The 15,515-nt window shown below is 53.8% G+C and overlaps 2 protein-coding genes across 6 annotated transcripts in view; one reads left to right on the top strand and one right to left on the bottom strand.

Moving 5' to 3' along the window:
- Itgb4 (integrin subunit beta 4) overlaps positions 1-8,025 on the top strand; it is a 36,521-nt gene extending 28,496 nt beyond the window's left edge. Inside the window, exons 31-40 of one of the 4 annotated variants that reach the window (XM_008831383.3) lie at positions 2,301-2,483; positions 2,562-2,693; positions 4,041-4,232; positions 4,737-4,967; positions 5,713-5,862; positions 6,657-6,845; positions 6,921-7,076; positions 7,158-7,322; positions 7,409-7,519; positions 7,600-8,025. In XM_008831383.3, coding sequence (XP_008829605.1) covers positions 2,301-2,483; positions 2,562-2,693; positions 4,041-4,232; positions 4,737-4,967; positions 5,713-5,862; positions 6,657-6,845; positions 6,921-7,076; positions 7,158-7,322; positions 7,409-7,519; positions 7,600-7,739 — 1,649 coding nt within the window. In that variant the 3' untranslated portion in view covers positions 7,740-8,025. Of the gene's footprint in view, positions 1-2,300; positions 2,484-2,561; positions 2,694-4,040; positions 4,233-4,736; positions 4,968-5,124; positions 5,299-5,712; positions 5,863-6,656; positions 6,846-6,920; positions 7,077-7,157; positions 7,323-7,408; positions 7,520-7,599 lie in introns of all 4 variants that reach the window. The other 3 variants (XM_029562686.1, XM_008831384.3, XM_029562687.1) reach the window with 3 other exon arrangements.
- Positions 8,026-8,138: 113 nt separating this feature from the next.
- Positions 8,139-12,107, bottom strand: Galk1 (galactokinase 1). 2 transcript variants are annotated; one of them, XM_008831387.2, is made up of 8 exons: positions 11,907-12,107; positions 10,553-10,742; positions 10,092-10,211; positions 9,774-9,909; positions 9,466-9,647; positions 8,665-8,815; positions 8,421-8,583; positions 8,139-8,338 (listed from the first exon to the last, which is right to left on the bottom strand). In XM_008831387.2, the coding sequence occupies exons 1-8, from the start codon at positions 12,069-12,071 to the stop codon at positions 8,267-8,269; spliced, it is 1,179 nt and encodes a 392-aa protein (XP_008829609.1). In that variant the 5' UTR covers positions 12,072-12,107; the 3' UTR covers positions 8,139-8,266. The 2 variants fall into 2 exon arrangements, with proteins under 2 accessions (XP_008829609.1, XP_029418563.1); XM_029562703.1 differs by having other exon boundaries at positions 11,882-12,006.
- Between the last annotated feature and the right edge of the window lie 3,408 nt (positions 12,108-15,515).

The following is a 15,515-nucleotide window of genomic DNA, read 5'->3' as shown; positions in this document are numbered from 1 at the left end:
TGTCTTTTTGAGACAGGGTCTCCCTGTAGCCCCAGCTGTCCTGGAACTCACTATGAAGACCAGGCTGGCCTTGAACTCAGAGATCTGCCTGCCTCTGCCTCCTGAGTGCTGGGATTAAAGGCGTGTACCACCACGTCCGGCCATTTTTATTTATTTTTTAATATTTTATTATTTTCTGCATGAGTGCACTGAGTCATGCAATACCCACAGAGGTCAGAAGAGGGCGTTGGATTTCTCTAGAACTGGAGTTATGAACCGTTATTAGCCACTCTGTGGGTGCTTGGAATCAAACCTGGGTCCTCTGCAAGAGAGGCCAGTGCTCTTAACCACTGAGTCATCTCTTCAGCCCCACATTTTTATTTTTAGAATATCTCATTCAAAAGCTGTGGCTGTAGCTCAATGGTAGAGTGTCTGCTTTGTATGCACAAGGCTCTAGGTTCAATCCCTAGTTCTACCCCCCCAAATTTTATTCATTATTTTACCTGACCACCCTGAACCAGAACACCTCAGCAGAACTATTGCTTCTTCCCAGTACTGCAAGGAAAACGAGAGTGGACAATCCCTGCCAGTAGTCAAGATGAGTGTCCTACCTGTCCCCTAGGAGCACCTGTCCCCTAGGGCAGAGCTCCCAAATGCTCACCTCTGCTGGTTGTCCACAGTGAGGGGAGAACTGACCACCCCACACCACTAGAGGGCAGTGGGACTTTCTGGACATCAGTCTCCTGGGGAGGGGCTGCCTTGTCATGCTACCAAACAGACCAGCCTTTTGGCATTTAGTTCAGACTCAGGCCATGGCTTGGGGTGGGGTGGGGGCTACTTTGACCTGGTCTTTTACCCCAAGAGTGACACAGATCCCAGTGAAAGTCCATTCCTGATGGTCTCGTTGAGGCTCCAGCCTGCTCAGTGTGCCAGGCCATCCTCCTCCCAACCCAAGCATGTCTATGCTTTGGGATGCACAGAGATGCAATAACTGTCCTTACAATGTTGCTGGCACTCCAGGATGATGGCACTCCATCACCTTAGCTCCATGTATAGTATGTGTCTCATCTGGAGTGGTGGTAAGATTAATGTGTACCACCATGCCCTACTACGTACTGCTTTTTTTTTTTATGTCCATGGAGGTCAGAAGAAGGCATCAGATCTCCTGGAACTGCAGTTATGGATGGTTGTTAGCCACGATGTGGGTGTAGGAAACCAAACCCAAGGCCCCTGTAAGAGCATCCAGTGCTTTGAATGACTGAGCCAACTCTCTAATACCTGGCTTATTTTTTAAATATTTTATTTATTTTATTTTATGTGTATGAGTGTATTGCCTGCATGTAGGTAAGTGCATCCATGTCATGCAGTACCCACAGAGGCCAGAAGTGGCCGTTGGATCTCCTGGAACTGGAGTAACAGACAGTTGTTAGTTGCCATGTGGGTATTGGGATTTGAACCCAGGTCTTCTACAAGAACAACCAGTGCTCTTAACTGCTGAGCCATCTCTCCACCCCCAACTTTTAAAAAAATTATTAGTCATGTCATGCACACATGTGGAAGTAAAAGGACAACTTGCTAGAGTCAATTCTGTCCTTCCAACATGTGGGTTCCAGGGATTGAATTCATGTCATCAGGCTTGTGCAGCATGTACCTTTACCCACTGAGCCTCCTGGCTACCAAACCTGCCACCTCCTGAAAACCTGTTTGCTGAGGGTACACATCAGTTGTCACTTTCCAGAACATCTTGAGAAAGTGGGACATTCCCTGGTCCCTTGCTTTCTTTGGTCTCTGGAATTCAGCACAGTGGGCCTCATCCTGTGTACCTGTGCTCACTCTAAACTCATTAACATTTGGGGCTCTGGTCCTCTACTCCCTAAAAGCATGAATGGAAGGGAAGGTCACCTGGCCTCTGCCATCACAAATGTGACTGCTGGTCTTGAGCCTCCCCAGCATGGCACTGGAGGCTGGGCTGTCAGCCATGAACACAGGCAGAAGATGTGGTTCTGACAGCATCCTTGCCTACTGAGCCAGCCTCATAAGGAGGTGTCCTGCATGCAGGCACATTGGCCAATCAGGAGAGGTGGCAGCAGGGCCACCTAGGTCACTAGATGGTGCTCACTCTGCTGAAAAAGCTGGTGAGACTTCTTCCCTAACCAGTCACATGCAGGTGCTAAGGACTCAGCAGTCCAGCAGCTGCATGCTCCTCACCACCAAGCCTACACTGCGGTTCCTGGTTATGCAGCCACCCTACTATGTCAGAGATGGAACTGGAACCAGGTTGGAGCCTAAGTGACCCCTCTGAAGTATTGTCCCTGCCCTAGGACCCATTGGGCCCATGAAGAAGGTGCTAGTGGACAACCCCAAGAACAGGATGCTGCTCATTGAGAACCTTCGAGAATCTCAACCTTACCGATATACAGTGAAGGCTCGAAATGGGGCTGGCTGGGGGCCTGAGAGGGAAGCCATCATCAACCTGGCCACACAGCCCAAGCGGCCCATGTCCAGTGAGTGATGGGCAAGGGTAGACTGGGGGGACAAGAGGCCACAAGTGGGACCCTGGCTCAACTTTTCCCACTCTGTAGTCCCCATCATCCCAGACATCCCCATTGTGGACGCCCAGGGTGGAGAAGACTATGAAAGTTTCCTCATGTACAGTGATGATGTTCTGCGCTCCCCAGCCAGCAGCCAGAGGCCCAGCGTCTCTGATGACACTGGTGAGTGGGGTCCACCAAAAGAAGGTGGGGGTCGTGGGTGAGGCTGTCCCTGGTGTCCAGAGAGAGGAAAGATGCCAGCAACCGGTCTGCCTAGAGGCCAAGAATAAGTCTCTCAGCCTTGGACAAATGTCCAGACCCCATGGTTTGGCACAAAGGGGCAGAATTGCTGTGGGCCACATGTCAGCATGTGCACACCTGTGTGGGAGGGTGTATGCCTCAGCGACAGATGCTCCCAGCTCCAAAACTGGCACAGATATTCACAGGTTCATACACATAGGACAATAGCTTTGCAACCTGAAGGTTCACCATCTATACTCTGGAGAGAGGGCACTCTGGCCACTTCCCAGGGGCAGGCCTATGTGAGGACAGGTGGTATGGCTTAAACAGCCTCGGAGGAAGGGGGCTGAGGCAATAATGCACCCATTGGCTCTATTCTCCTTGATTTCTCACACAATCTGGTACAAGAAGAACCTTTAGCAAAGTCTTTGCTCTGGCTCCACTGTGGCTCCTTGGAGGAATCAGCCTCCCTGAACTGGTTTTCTACTATGTAAAATGAGATGCCAATCACAGTGTGCTGCACCAACAGGAAATCCTACAGAACACAAGTTCTTCCCTCTCTGTGCCTAAGGCCAGGATGAACACACACTGCCCCCAGTGAGCAGACCTTGGTTTGCTAAACTGCACCCCCACCCCCGGCAGGGGTTGGGATTTGACACAGGGTCCTGCTAGGTAATTAATTACCTAACTGACCATGAAGTTGCTATACCTAGACAAGGCTGCCTTCAAACTGGCAACCACCTTCTTGTCTCTGCTTCCCCAGTGCTGGGAGCTAAACTGCAGTTGAGCATTTTTTTGCTTGTTTGTTTGTCTTTTTGAGACAGGGTCTCCCTGTCGCCCCAGCTGGCCTGGAACTCACTATGTAGACCAGGCTGGCTCAAACTCAGAGGTCGTCTGCCTCTGCCTCCCAAGGGCTGGGATTAAAGGCGTGGACCATCACGCCCGGCTTGAAGCAGTTTTAAGAACCAGGAATCCCTGTTCAATTGCTACTTAGTGCCTGGGGCTTCCAGAACAGTTCTGACAGACAGGCAGGGGCGCGAATACTTTCCATTGTACAGATGGGGAACAGGCTCAAAGCGGTTAAGTAACCAAGGAAACTTCACAGCGGGTGGCAGCACCCAGAGTCCCCCAAGTCTCTGGGTGCTGCAGGGTTTTTGCTCCGGCGCTGCAGCCAGAACTGCGCTGAGGGCTTCTCCTGGCTCCGCCCGCTTCCTCCACCCCGCCCTCCCGGGCGCCGCCCCGCCGCCCCGCATCCCGGCGGTGCCAACGCGGCCCTTCGTTGTTCCCAAGGCGGCACCTGGAAGTTCGAACCCCTGCTGGGGGAGGAGCTGGACCTGCGGCGCGTCACGTGGCGGCTGCCCCCGGAGCTCATCCAGCGCCTGTCGGCCAGCAGCGGGCGCTCCTCCGACGACGGCGGAGCCGGGGGCTCGGACGGGGAGGGTGGTGGCAGGACCCGCGGCGCCACACCCCGGCCCCCGGGAGGTGACCGCCCCTGGGAGGCTCTGGAGCCAGCCGAGGGCCTGGACCCGCACATGCATTGCCTCGGGTCCCCAGCTTCTACCAAGCTGCCCACTGGACTGCCCTTCCTGGCCAGGGTCTGAAACTGCAGGCAGACGAGGGTCCAGAACCACAGGGCACTAGGGGGAGGTGCCTGGGCTCTCCCCCGGGGAGGATAAGGGCAGTGACCTCTGTGACACTCCTGACTCCACCAGTGGTACACAACTTTAGAAGACTGTCGTGTCCAGGGCCTTCCATGAAAGCCTTCGGCTCTCTCCAGGGTCAAGCCGACTGCAGGGGAGTGAGCTGAAGCTGGCTCCGTTCTCTGGGAGCAAGAGGCTGGGAGGGCCTGCGTGATACCTGGATGTCTCTGGGAGAGACTGGCTATCACTCTTAAGGCTCCTGAGAGCAGGGCATCCCCAGACCCGCAACTGCCCCATTCGGCTTGCTATTTGCTGTAGGCCTGACTGTTGACCTTTCCCCATGCAGAGCACTTGGTGAACGGCCGGATGGACTTCGCCTATCCAGGCAGCGCCAACTCCCTGCACAGGATGACTGCCGCCACTGCTGCCTATGGCACCCATCTGAGCCCACAACTGTCCCACCGAGTGCTCAGCTCATCCTCCACCCTCACACGGGACTACCACTCTCTGACCCGCACAGACCACTCAGCCGCACTGACCCGGGACTACTCCACCCTCACTTCACTTTCTTCCCAGGGTGAGTGACCCACCAACCGTGCCTCACCCTCTGACCTTCCTTCCAGCTCCTGGAGACACAGGCTTGGGGCCTGCTGTTCCCTCCCCCCATGCACACTTCCCTATACACCCACATATTCCCTTCCTGCCCCTCTCACTCTTGTTTTGTCCTGACTTAGGCCTCCCTCCCATCTGGGAAGACGGGAGGCAGCTTCCAGGGAGGAGCAGGCTTCCACTGTCCTGGGCCCTGGGGTCCTGGAGCCGAGCTCAGATGATGGGGCTCCCTGCTTCCAGGGGCTCACCAGACTCTATAATCCTGGCTGGGCAGCCAGCAGCACCCTCCTGGGGTCCAGGTAGTACATGGGTGGTCATCATGTCTCCATGGCTGTCCTGCTCCATCTGCCTGCCATCTAGCCACCATCACAGCCTGTGTCCATGCACTGCCTTAGCCTCATCACATTCACAGGACCCCTGCCCACCTACAGGAGCTAACCACTTCCCTACCCTCATCAGTGCTGAAGCCTAACACAGCCTCTGCCCTTCTAGGGTGTAGAGCTGGGCCAGGCCAGCTGCAGAGGGAGTGGATTGTTGAGGGGGGCAGATTCACAGGGTTCCAAGCCCATGTGGAACCCCTGGGCAGCATGAAGAAGGTTGTTGTAGGGTTGACTGGCCAGAGAGGCAAGTCAACTGTACAGGGAGTAGACTGACTTATCTGAGACCCTCCCCAAACCCTGTATCTTGGATTGACTGTAGCCTTCTGTATCCAGACTCCCGTGGGGCTGTGGGTGTGCCAGACACACCCACCCGGCTGGTGTTTTCCGCCCTGGGGCCTACATCTCTGAAAGTGAGCTGGCAGGAACCACAGTGTGATCGTGTGCTACTGGGCTACAGTGTGGAGTACCAGCTGCTAAATGGCGGTGAGGCACAGTGACTGTCAGCTGTTTAACTCTTCCAAGCCTAGCCCTATCTGATGGACAAGAGCAGCCCAGCTGGGACAGGAGTCCAACCCAAGTCCACTGAGCATAAATATCACACCCAGCCTTTGTAAAAGGGTCTCTGACTCCTTGTCCCACACTCACCTTCGTTACCATTACCTTCTTCTGAGGTTTCATCCATCTCCCTGGGCCTCTACTAGGCATTTGCTAAACTAGGTTTTGCTTAACAAGACTTCATAGTTCCAGAGCCTCCACTGGTTTAAAGGCCTTTTGAGAACTGGGAAATGCAATATCCCTGGGCAAGCCAAGGGTGGTGGTGCACGCCTTTAATTCCAGCACTCAGCACTGGGAGACAGAGGCAGGCCCATCTCTCTGAGTTCAAGGCCAGCCTGGTCTACATAGCGAGTTACAGGCCAGCTGGAGACCCTGTCTCAGACAAAAAAAAGAAATATTCCTGGTCAGGCACACTCAACACATAATGACCTAGCCCCCTCACCAGGATTTGATCAGAAGATGAGTTGAACAGCAGGGTCCACCATCTCTCTGGCTCTTTTTGGTGCTGGGGCTCAAACCCTGAGCTGCTTACGTCCTAGCAAAAGCACTACCGCTGAGCTACATCCTCAGCCCTCCATTCATGTATTACATCATGAACAACCAACCATATTATACTGCACCCAAACCATAGGCAGACCTGGATGAATGACCAGGTGGTGTTGGCAGTCTAGGGAAAGGACGGAGTAAAGCTGGTCTCTTATCTACCTCACTCCATCTCCCAGGTGAGTTGCATCGGCTCAACATCTCCAACCCTGGCCAAACCTCAGTGGTGGTGGAAGACCTCTTGCCTAACCACTCCTATGTGTTCCGAGTGCGAGGCCAGAGCCAGGAGGGCTGGGGCCGAGAGCGAGAGGGTGTCATCACCATTGAATCACAAGTGCATCCACAAAGCCCTCTCTGCCCGCTGCCAGGTGAGCTGCCTCCCCAACAGCTGCTGCCATCTAGCCCACCACCCACCCACTTACATTCTTCTCTGCTGTCTCTAGGCTCTGCCTTCACTTTGAGCACCCCCAGTGCCCCAGGTCCACTGGTATTTACGGCCCTAAGCCCTGACTCGCTGCAGCTGAGCTGGGAGCGGCCACGGAGGCCTAATGGAGACATCCTCGGCTACCTGGTGACCTGTGAGATGGCCCAAGGAGGAGGTGCCACCTGCCCTTGGGGGCAGGGTGGGCGTGCAGGGGTGGGAAAGCACCACAGAAGCTGAAAGTATTTTACCTGTGCAGGACCTGCTACCACATTCCGGGTAGACGGAGACAACCTTGAGAGCCGACTGACAGTACCTGGCCTTAGTGAGAATGTGCCCTACAAGTTCAAGGTACAGGCCAGGACAACTGAGGGCTTCGGGCCAGAGCGTGAGGGCATCATCACCATCGAGTCCCAAGATGGAGGTAGGGTGGCCCTCCTTCCTCACCTCACCTTGCTCTAGCCTACTTTTACATGGCACCACCCAATCTGACTGGTCTGCCTGTTCTAGGTCCCTTCCCCCAGCTGGGCAGTCACTCCGGGCTCTTCCAGAATCCACTGCAAGGCGAATACAGCAGCATCACCACTACCCATACCAGCTCCACTGAGCCCTTCCTCATGGGTGAGTCACCAGGGACAGGGGACCCTGGCTTCTGGGAACAGAGTCAGCACAGAGGACCCTTCCAACTTCTTCCCCGGTAGACGGATTAACCCTGGGGTCCCAGCGCCTGGAGGCAGGAGGCTCCCTCACCCGGCATGTGACACAAGAGTTTGTAAGCCGGACGCTGACCACCAGTGGAACCCTCAACACCCAGGTGGACCAACAGTTCTTCCATACCTGAACTCTCCAACCTCCTGTGGGTCCTGAAACCTGGGTCCCCCCTGCCTTCTCTCCCTAGTGCTTCCTTCCTTGGCTGCTCCATCCTTGGACCTCCAAGGGCCAGCCACTTGCATGCTGACTAAAGAGCCAGCATCTCTAGCCATAGAGGGGGGGGTAGGTGTCCTCTGGGAAGCATAAAGCAGGGGGAGATCCCAGAGGGCCTTTGTGGCTGCCCCCTAACCTGGTCCAAAATCAGCCCAAGAACCCAGCCTTTGTTCTGCACTTAATAAAAGACTTTGCTATTGCTTAGCTGTCTTGTCCATTCTTCACGGGCCTGAGACGTGCCAGCCTGCGGTAGAGCTGAGATTCTCATAGTACCCCTCCTCTGACACCAGAGCACATACCCACCTCTAGAGGCAGGTGGCCACCACAGTAAGACGCACAACTTTATTCAGCACCCAGATGCAGAAGGTGGATGCCCAAGGCAGAGCTGCAGGACCCACTGCCTCTGCCCTGTTACTGTGTGTCCATCTGTCCCAGGGGCGCATCTCACAGGCTCAGCACCTTGGCTCCGTCGGCGGCTTGAGAGAGGTAGAAGGTGGCTGTGCCGCTGTATTGCTCCTGGGGGAGAAGCTAGGCTGAGCAACAGATGTCCCAGGTACCCACCTCTCCTGCCCTCCCAGACTCGGGAGCGCTCACCCACCTGTATGTGCTGCATGGCGCAGGAAGCAGCAGAGGCCTCCAGCAGTGTGACTGTGCAGCCTCCAAAGCCACCACCCGTCATGCGACTGCCATAGACTCCAGGCACAGAGAGCGCAGCCTCCACTAGTTGGTCTAACTCTGGGCAGCTCACCTCATAGTCATCCCTGCAGAGGATAGAGAAGTGAGAAGAATACAGACCTGTGACCCACCTGTGCCCAGGAAGCATAACACCCAAAAGATCTCACCTGAGGGAGTTGTGACTTTCCACCATGAGGCGGCCAAATGCCCGATAGTCCCCACGGCTCAGAGCAGTTGCTGCCTGGGCTGTACGCTGGATCTCACCTACCACATGCCGTGCCCTCCGGAAGCCCTCCTTGCTCACCAGCTCTCTGCCCGCTAAGGAAGAACAGGGCTCAGCAGCTCCACCTCATACCACCCATGGCCTCGGAGTGTGGGACAGGGGCCGGGTGGGCAAGTTAGTGGACAGCTGCTTCCCATCTTGGAACTCTCTCATTTTAAAATGGGACATCTGCATCTCACCATCACTCAGGGTCCAGGGAGGAGACAATATGCAGGACTCATACAGTACAGAGAATGCTCAGTACACATCTATTTGAGCCCCTGAACTTTTCTTTTCTTTTCTGGTCTTTTTAAGACAGGGTCTCCCTATAGCCCCAGACGGCCTGGAACTCACTATGTAGACCAGGCTGGCCTCAATCTCACAGAGATTTGCCTGTCTCTGCCTCTAAAATGCTGGGATTAAAGATGTGTGCCATGCCAGGTAAACTGCTGACTTTTAGATAAGCTTGCAAGGTAAGTGGTACAAAGTGCAGGCCTTACATCCCTTGTAGAGCACTTGCCTAGCACATGCAAGGCCCTAGGTTCCAGCCCCAGGCCTATGAGGAGCCCCAGGTTTGCTGTGTTTTGGAGGGAGTAAGCAGACCTGGAAATAAGGGAATGGACAGCTGGATCAAGGCCACACGGACACCCAGCAGGCTCTGGGCTCTGGTCACCTCCAGGACAGAATATGCCAGGCTGGCTCTCACCTTCAAGCTCCTCTAGCCGCACTTCTCGAAGGCTCTCCTTGCCTAGAGCCCGTGCCACTTCTTCACACTGACGTCTCCGCACAGGGTACTCACTGGATCCCAGAGAATGGCGGACATTGGAGTTAGTGATGAGCACAGCTAGCTTAGGATCTGACAATGGCACCAGGCTTGTTTCCAGGGACCTGGGGTAGAGTTAGAATGGGGGAGGTGTCACAACCAAGGGCCTGCTTGCCAAGCCAGGCAGTGGGCACATTCCATTCAAGAGCTCCTGCTTACGAGGTTGGGGTGATAGGAGGGGAGCCCCTGACCTGCAGTCAATGAGCAGCGCATGGCCTTTCTGCCCCAGCAGTGCGATGAGCTGGTCCATAATGCCACAGGGCACCCCTGCGAAGCTGTGCTCGGCCCGCTGACACACCTGGGCCCGGGCAGCTACTGCCCCCGAGTCTGTAGTATAGGGTGAAGTGGGGAAGCTGGAGCCCAGGAGAGGGCACAAGGAGTGGCCACATTGGAACAGCAGGGCTCCATTGACAATCCGAGGGACTCCCCCTCCTCCCTCCCTAAGCCCATAGGGAAAGAGGCTCTGACCACAGAGGCTTCAGAAGAAGAAAGCAGGGCCTAGGTGATACCTGGGCAGAGCTGCTGGAGGAAGGTGTACGTGGCCACTTCCAGAGATGCTGAGCTGGAGAGCCCACCCCCCAGGGGTACTGAGCTGACCACCACTGCACTGAAGCCAGGGAGGGGAGCAGCTGCAGGGGAAAGAATGATGCTGATAAGATGGACTGCTAGGAGGGTGTATGTGTCCTAGCAGGAAGGGAGGCATGTATCTCAACTGTCAGATGCCATCAGCCTGCTGGGGCCAAGGAGTACATCACCCTCCATGAGTTTTCTGGGGTAATCTACTGATGCAGGTTTCCAGAAGCCAGCAAGGGAGGGTTTGGATTCTGGCTCCTCCAAACATACAAAGGGAATGGAAACCCAGGGTACGTTCCAGAGCCTCCTGGGCCTGTACAGTGGGATCCTCTAACCTGGTCAAAATGGGCTTTGTGGCTGTGAGATGGTATTCCCAGTAGCAGCATGGGTCCCATACCTGGGTAATGCTGAATCACTCCCTTGACATAGTTGGCCCATTGGGGAGTCCCAGGTTCCAAGGTCCGCTGGGCTGTAGGTAGTGGGAACTGCAGTCTCTGGGGCTCATCGGCATCTTTAGAGGTTGTGAGAAGAGAAACAAGTCCATCTGTTCGAGGGCTGCCAACCATCAGGGTCACAAGCTCCAGAGCCTGGAAGGAAAGAGTATGTATAGTTTATACCAGCTGACAGAGGCGGCCCCTAGGGGCTGCCTTATAGCCAGCCACAGAGCCCATTTATCCATCAAATACATTGTGGGGAAGGCTTGCAGGGTGGAACACCCTTTTGTAGACAGGAAACTGATGTCCTAAGAGGTTCCAGAATTTGCTTGGGTCTCCCCAGAGTGATTGGAGAAGCCAGAATTCAAATCCCAAAGCACTGTTGCCTGGGACAGACAGGGACATGGAGGGCTCAGAAGGAAAGGAATAATAAGGTGTGGCCCAAACAGGAGCCTGAAAGTGGAGCTAGCCTAGGGGGCTTGGAGCTCTGCCTACTGGGTCTTCATGGGTGGGTGGGGTTAGCTGCAGCCAGAGTGCAAACCTGGACTTTGCCCTGAGCAAGGACTCGCAGCGGTGGGGCAAAGGTGAGAGAGCTGTCTCAAGGGAAAACAGAACCTGAGAGCACCAGGTCGTCCCATCTGGGGACAGGCTCAGAAGCCCTGTAACTCTTCATTCATTCCCAAGATGCGCAATTGGTATCTGGTCACATATTAAGAACTAGCTGGTACTTTGCGCAGGTCCCTAGCTCTCTCCGGGTTTGTTTCTTCTATAAATTCAAAGGGCTGGGATGGGAGGCCAAGGACTAACTACATTTACATTTACAAACAAGTCTTCAGCACCTGTGGTTGCTGCCCAACTTGGGGCAGGGGCCCAAACAGTATTGTTTTTTTTTTTTTTTTTCTTGTTTTGACTCATGGTCTCGCTCTGTAGCCCAGGCTGTCCTAGAATTCATTATTGTAAACAAGGCTGCCCTCGAGTTCTAGGCAATTCTACTGCCTCAGCTTCCTGGGTACTGGGATTGTGAGGAGAAAGCCGCCAAGCCTCGATTGCTACCCTGATTTCCACATTTTAAGAGGAACTTAATTCCAGGGTGAGGGCGATGACTAACAGCCCCAGAGGGCGGGCTTCAGTTCCTGTCTTCGCACGTGGGCAACTACGTCTCAGGGTCCCTCCGGCGGGCTCGCCCCCCAGCCCTGCTGCCACCCGGCACTCCAGACACACTCCGGTCGTAGGGCCCCCGCCGTCCGCGCCCCGCCCGCCCTTCTCCGCAGCCCGCCCGACCAGTGGCGCACCAGGCTCGCCGGCGCGGCCCCTCACCATGGGCAACACCAGGCCCTGGTTGTAGTCCGTGTGCTCCCCGATGAGGTTGACGCGGCCCGGCGCCGACACGGCCAGCTCGGGCTCGGCCCCGAACTCCTCCCGGAAGGCCCGCCGGGCCTCGGCCAGCAGCTCCTCCACCAGGGGCGGTCTCCAAGCAGCCATGACGCTCCTCTGCAGCGGGGCGCACCACCCCTCGGGATGCTGGGGGCGGAGCCACGGAGCCGCTGGCCCACGTCCCTGCCCGACGCCCCGCCCGCGCCCGGCGGGCCCCGCCCCTCCCTCCGAGGCGTACCTCTACGGGGGGCTCTGGGGACTCTGGGCAGGCGTGGTGGGCAGCGGACTGCAGGGACCCGGGAGAAATTTGTGCCCTCGATGATGGCCTTCTCTCCGGACTTTGGAGCACACACTTGAGTGACACCTGACACGCCTGGGAGATCTGAACTGCCCATCCTCTGACCCTGGTGCCTCTTGATGCACCCCATCCTGACACCTGAGAGATCTGGGCTTCCCAAGAGGCTCTACATCCTAGATCCTTGTGAGAACAGACCCCTGATCACAGGTCTCTATAAGACTGTCTTGTACAAACAAGGACAGCCAAGCGGGATAATGACCAAGTAGTCACTTTTTTTTAATTAAAAAAAATTTATTTTATGTGTATGCATGTATTGCCTGCATGTAGAGGTAAGTGCACCCGTGTCGTGCAATGCCCGCAGAAATCAGAAGAGGCTGTCGGATCCCCTGGGACTGGTCTTCTGCAAGAACAACCAGTGTTCTTAACCGCTGAGCCATCTCCCCAGCCCCTTTTTTCTTTAGACAGGCTCTCACTATGTAGCCCTGGCAAGCCTGGGACTCACTATGTAGACCAGACTGGCCTGCAACACAGAGATCCGCCTGCCTCTGCCTCCCAAGTGCTGGGATTACAGGTGTGTGCCACCAAACCCAGCTAACTGCCCTATTTTTAAAAAATATTTTTATTTATTATTTTATGTGTATGGAGTGTATTGCCTCCATGTATGTGAGTGTACCTGTGTCATGCAATGCCCCAGAGATCAGAAGAGGGCTTCAGATTCCCCTGGAACTGGAGTTAAGGACGGTTCATAGTCACCATGTGGGTACTGGGAATCGAACCCAGGTCCTCTGCAAGAGCAGTCAGTCCTCTTAACCTCTTAACTGCTGAGCCATCTCTCCAGCCCACTGCCCTATTATTTTAACATGGGGCTGGAGGTTGATCCCAGGGCCTTCATTATGCCAAGCATAGGCTTTACCAATGTGCACCCCACAGCCCCTGAGCTGCATCTTAAAATTATTTTTGAGACAAGGTCTCTTTATGTAGCCCAAGCTGGCCTTGAATACAGTTCCCCAATCTGTGGACAAACTCCTGTGCTGTCCCCAAGCTATATTCCTGGTCACATTTCTCCATAAGGCTCCCACTGTCATCCCAAACAGGCTGCTTACGTTTTAGTCTTTTCTGTTCCAGGGTTTCAGAGTGAGCAGGTGTGGACAGACATCTGGGCAAAGATTTGGCCCAGCTCAAGGTTTAGAATGAAGGCTGGCAAGAGGGAAACATTTGGCTCTGGGCAGGTGGCCATGCCTCTGAGACCAAGGTTCCTTGGTGAGGGAGCACCTGCTGGGGTCAACAGCACAGCCCAACTTTGCAGGAGCCTTTGGGCCTTTGAGGAGGGGTCTGGGCCTGCTTTGGGTCACTGTCATCCTTGAGTCCCCCACTGCTAGAAGGTGGCAGATAGTAGGTCCACTCCAGAAAAGGTGCCTATAAAAGTGACTCTTTTGGGGGCTAGAGATGGCTCAGTGGTTAACACGGTCATTCTTGCAGAAGACCCAGGTACAAATCCCAGCTAACATGGCTAACAACTGTCTGTAACTCCAGTCCCAGGGGATTCGACAGCCTCTTCTGACCTCTGCGGGCATTGCACGACACAGCTCACTTATCTACATGCAGGCATTACACGCATACACATTAAATAAAAATTTTTTAAAAATTAAAAAAAAAACCATGAGCCAGGCATGATGGCATAAGCCACATTATTATACCCACAAGAGGTATAATCCTAGCCCTTGTGCAGCCCTTGGGCAAGAAAAGAATTTCAAGGACATCCTCAGCTACGTAGTGAATCAGAGGGTAGCCTGTGCTATAGCAGCTCTGTCACAAGACAGCACTTGGGAGGCAGAGGCAGGCGGATCACTCAAGCCTGGTCTACATAATGAGTTCCAGGCCAGCTGGGGCTACAGGGAGACCCTGTCTCAAAAAAGACAAAAACAAACAAAAGAACACCAACCAATATCAGTAACAAAAAACCAATTCCAAATTTCCAAATTTTGATAGTCTCCTTTTTTGAGTTCATTTCAATAACCGAGAGTTGATTTTTTTTTTTTTCCCCAGAGCCAAAACACACAAAACAAACCATGAATGGCCTTTGGGGCTGGTTGAAATTAAAGTCACAAACCACTCTCCCCACAAGGCAGAGTTGAACAAAACAGTCCCTTCTCTTCCTATCAGTTCAGCTTTGAAATCTACACACTCCTGAGCCTCAGTTTCTCATCTGTAAAATAGGGCTGGTGATTCCTCCCGGACAAGGTATTAAAAAATGAAGATAATCTTTATAAAGTGCCCTGTGAGGCTGGAGAGGTGGCTTAGTGGTTAAGAGCATCAGCTGCTCTTACAGAGGACCCGGGTTCAAGTGCCAGCACCCACATGGCAGCTAACAACCGTCCATAACTCCAGTTCCAGGAGAATGTAACACCTTCTTCTGACCTGGGGCACTGCACAAGGGTGCACTTACACACATGCAGGCAATACACTCATACACTAAAATAAAAAGTGCCCTGCCCAGCACTTAATCACTTAGTAGTACAGAATAAATATTTGCTACTATTATCAGGTTTCCATTAATTCAACAGCATTATTGGACTCTCCTTTGTGCAATTGGCCAGAAAGATAAAATGCCTCCCTTTCTACTACCTGGTTGGGAGGCAGACAGTTTAAAAAATCTGGCCTCCTCTGATTGAGATAAACGCTATGCTTAGACTTAGTAGTTTTGTTTTTTTTTTTAAGTTTATTTTCTGGTTTTTGTTTCCTTGTCTGTTTCTGAGACAGGGTCTCACTATGTAGCCTGACTTGTCTTAACTCCAATATATAGACCATGGTGCCCTCCAGCTCTCAAAAATCCTGTCTCTACCTCCTGAGTGCTGAGATTAAAGGTGTGCGGCACCACACACAGCCTCCTGTATTTTAGAGCTGGGGATGGAAATCATGTTCTCGGCATACTAGACAAGCGCTCTACCCCACTGAGCTGCAACCACAGCCCTACTATTTTTTATTTATTTTTTTGAGACAAGGTCTCTCTGCTACAGCTGACCTGGGACTTGCTATGTAGACCAGGCTGGCCTTGACCTCTCAGAGATCTGCCTATAGAGCACTGTAGTGCTGGGACTAAAGGTGTGTGCTACCATGCCTGGCCCTACTCTTTTTAAAGATTCTTTTTTTTTTTTTGGTCTTTCACCTTTTGAGACAGGGTCTCCCTGTAGCCCCAGGTGGCCTAGAACTCACTATATAGACCAGGCTGGCCTTGAACTCACAGAGATCCACCT

This window comes from Nannospalax galili, unplaced genomic scaffold, assembly GCF_000622305.1.
Source record: "Nannospalax galili isolate Female #2095 unplaced genomic scaffold, S.galili_v1.0 scaffold634, whole genome shotgun sequence".
NCBI lineage: Eukaryota > Metazoa > Chordata > Mammalia > Rodentia > Spalacidae > Nannospalax > Nannospalax galili.
The sequence above is the reverse complement of the archived record's forward strand: the minus strand, read 5'-3'. Positions and strand labels throughout refer to the sequence as shown.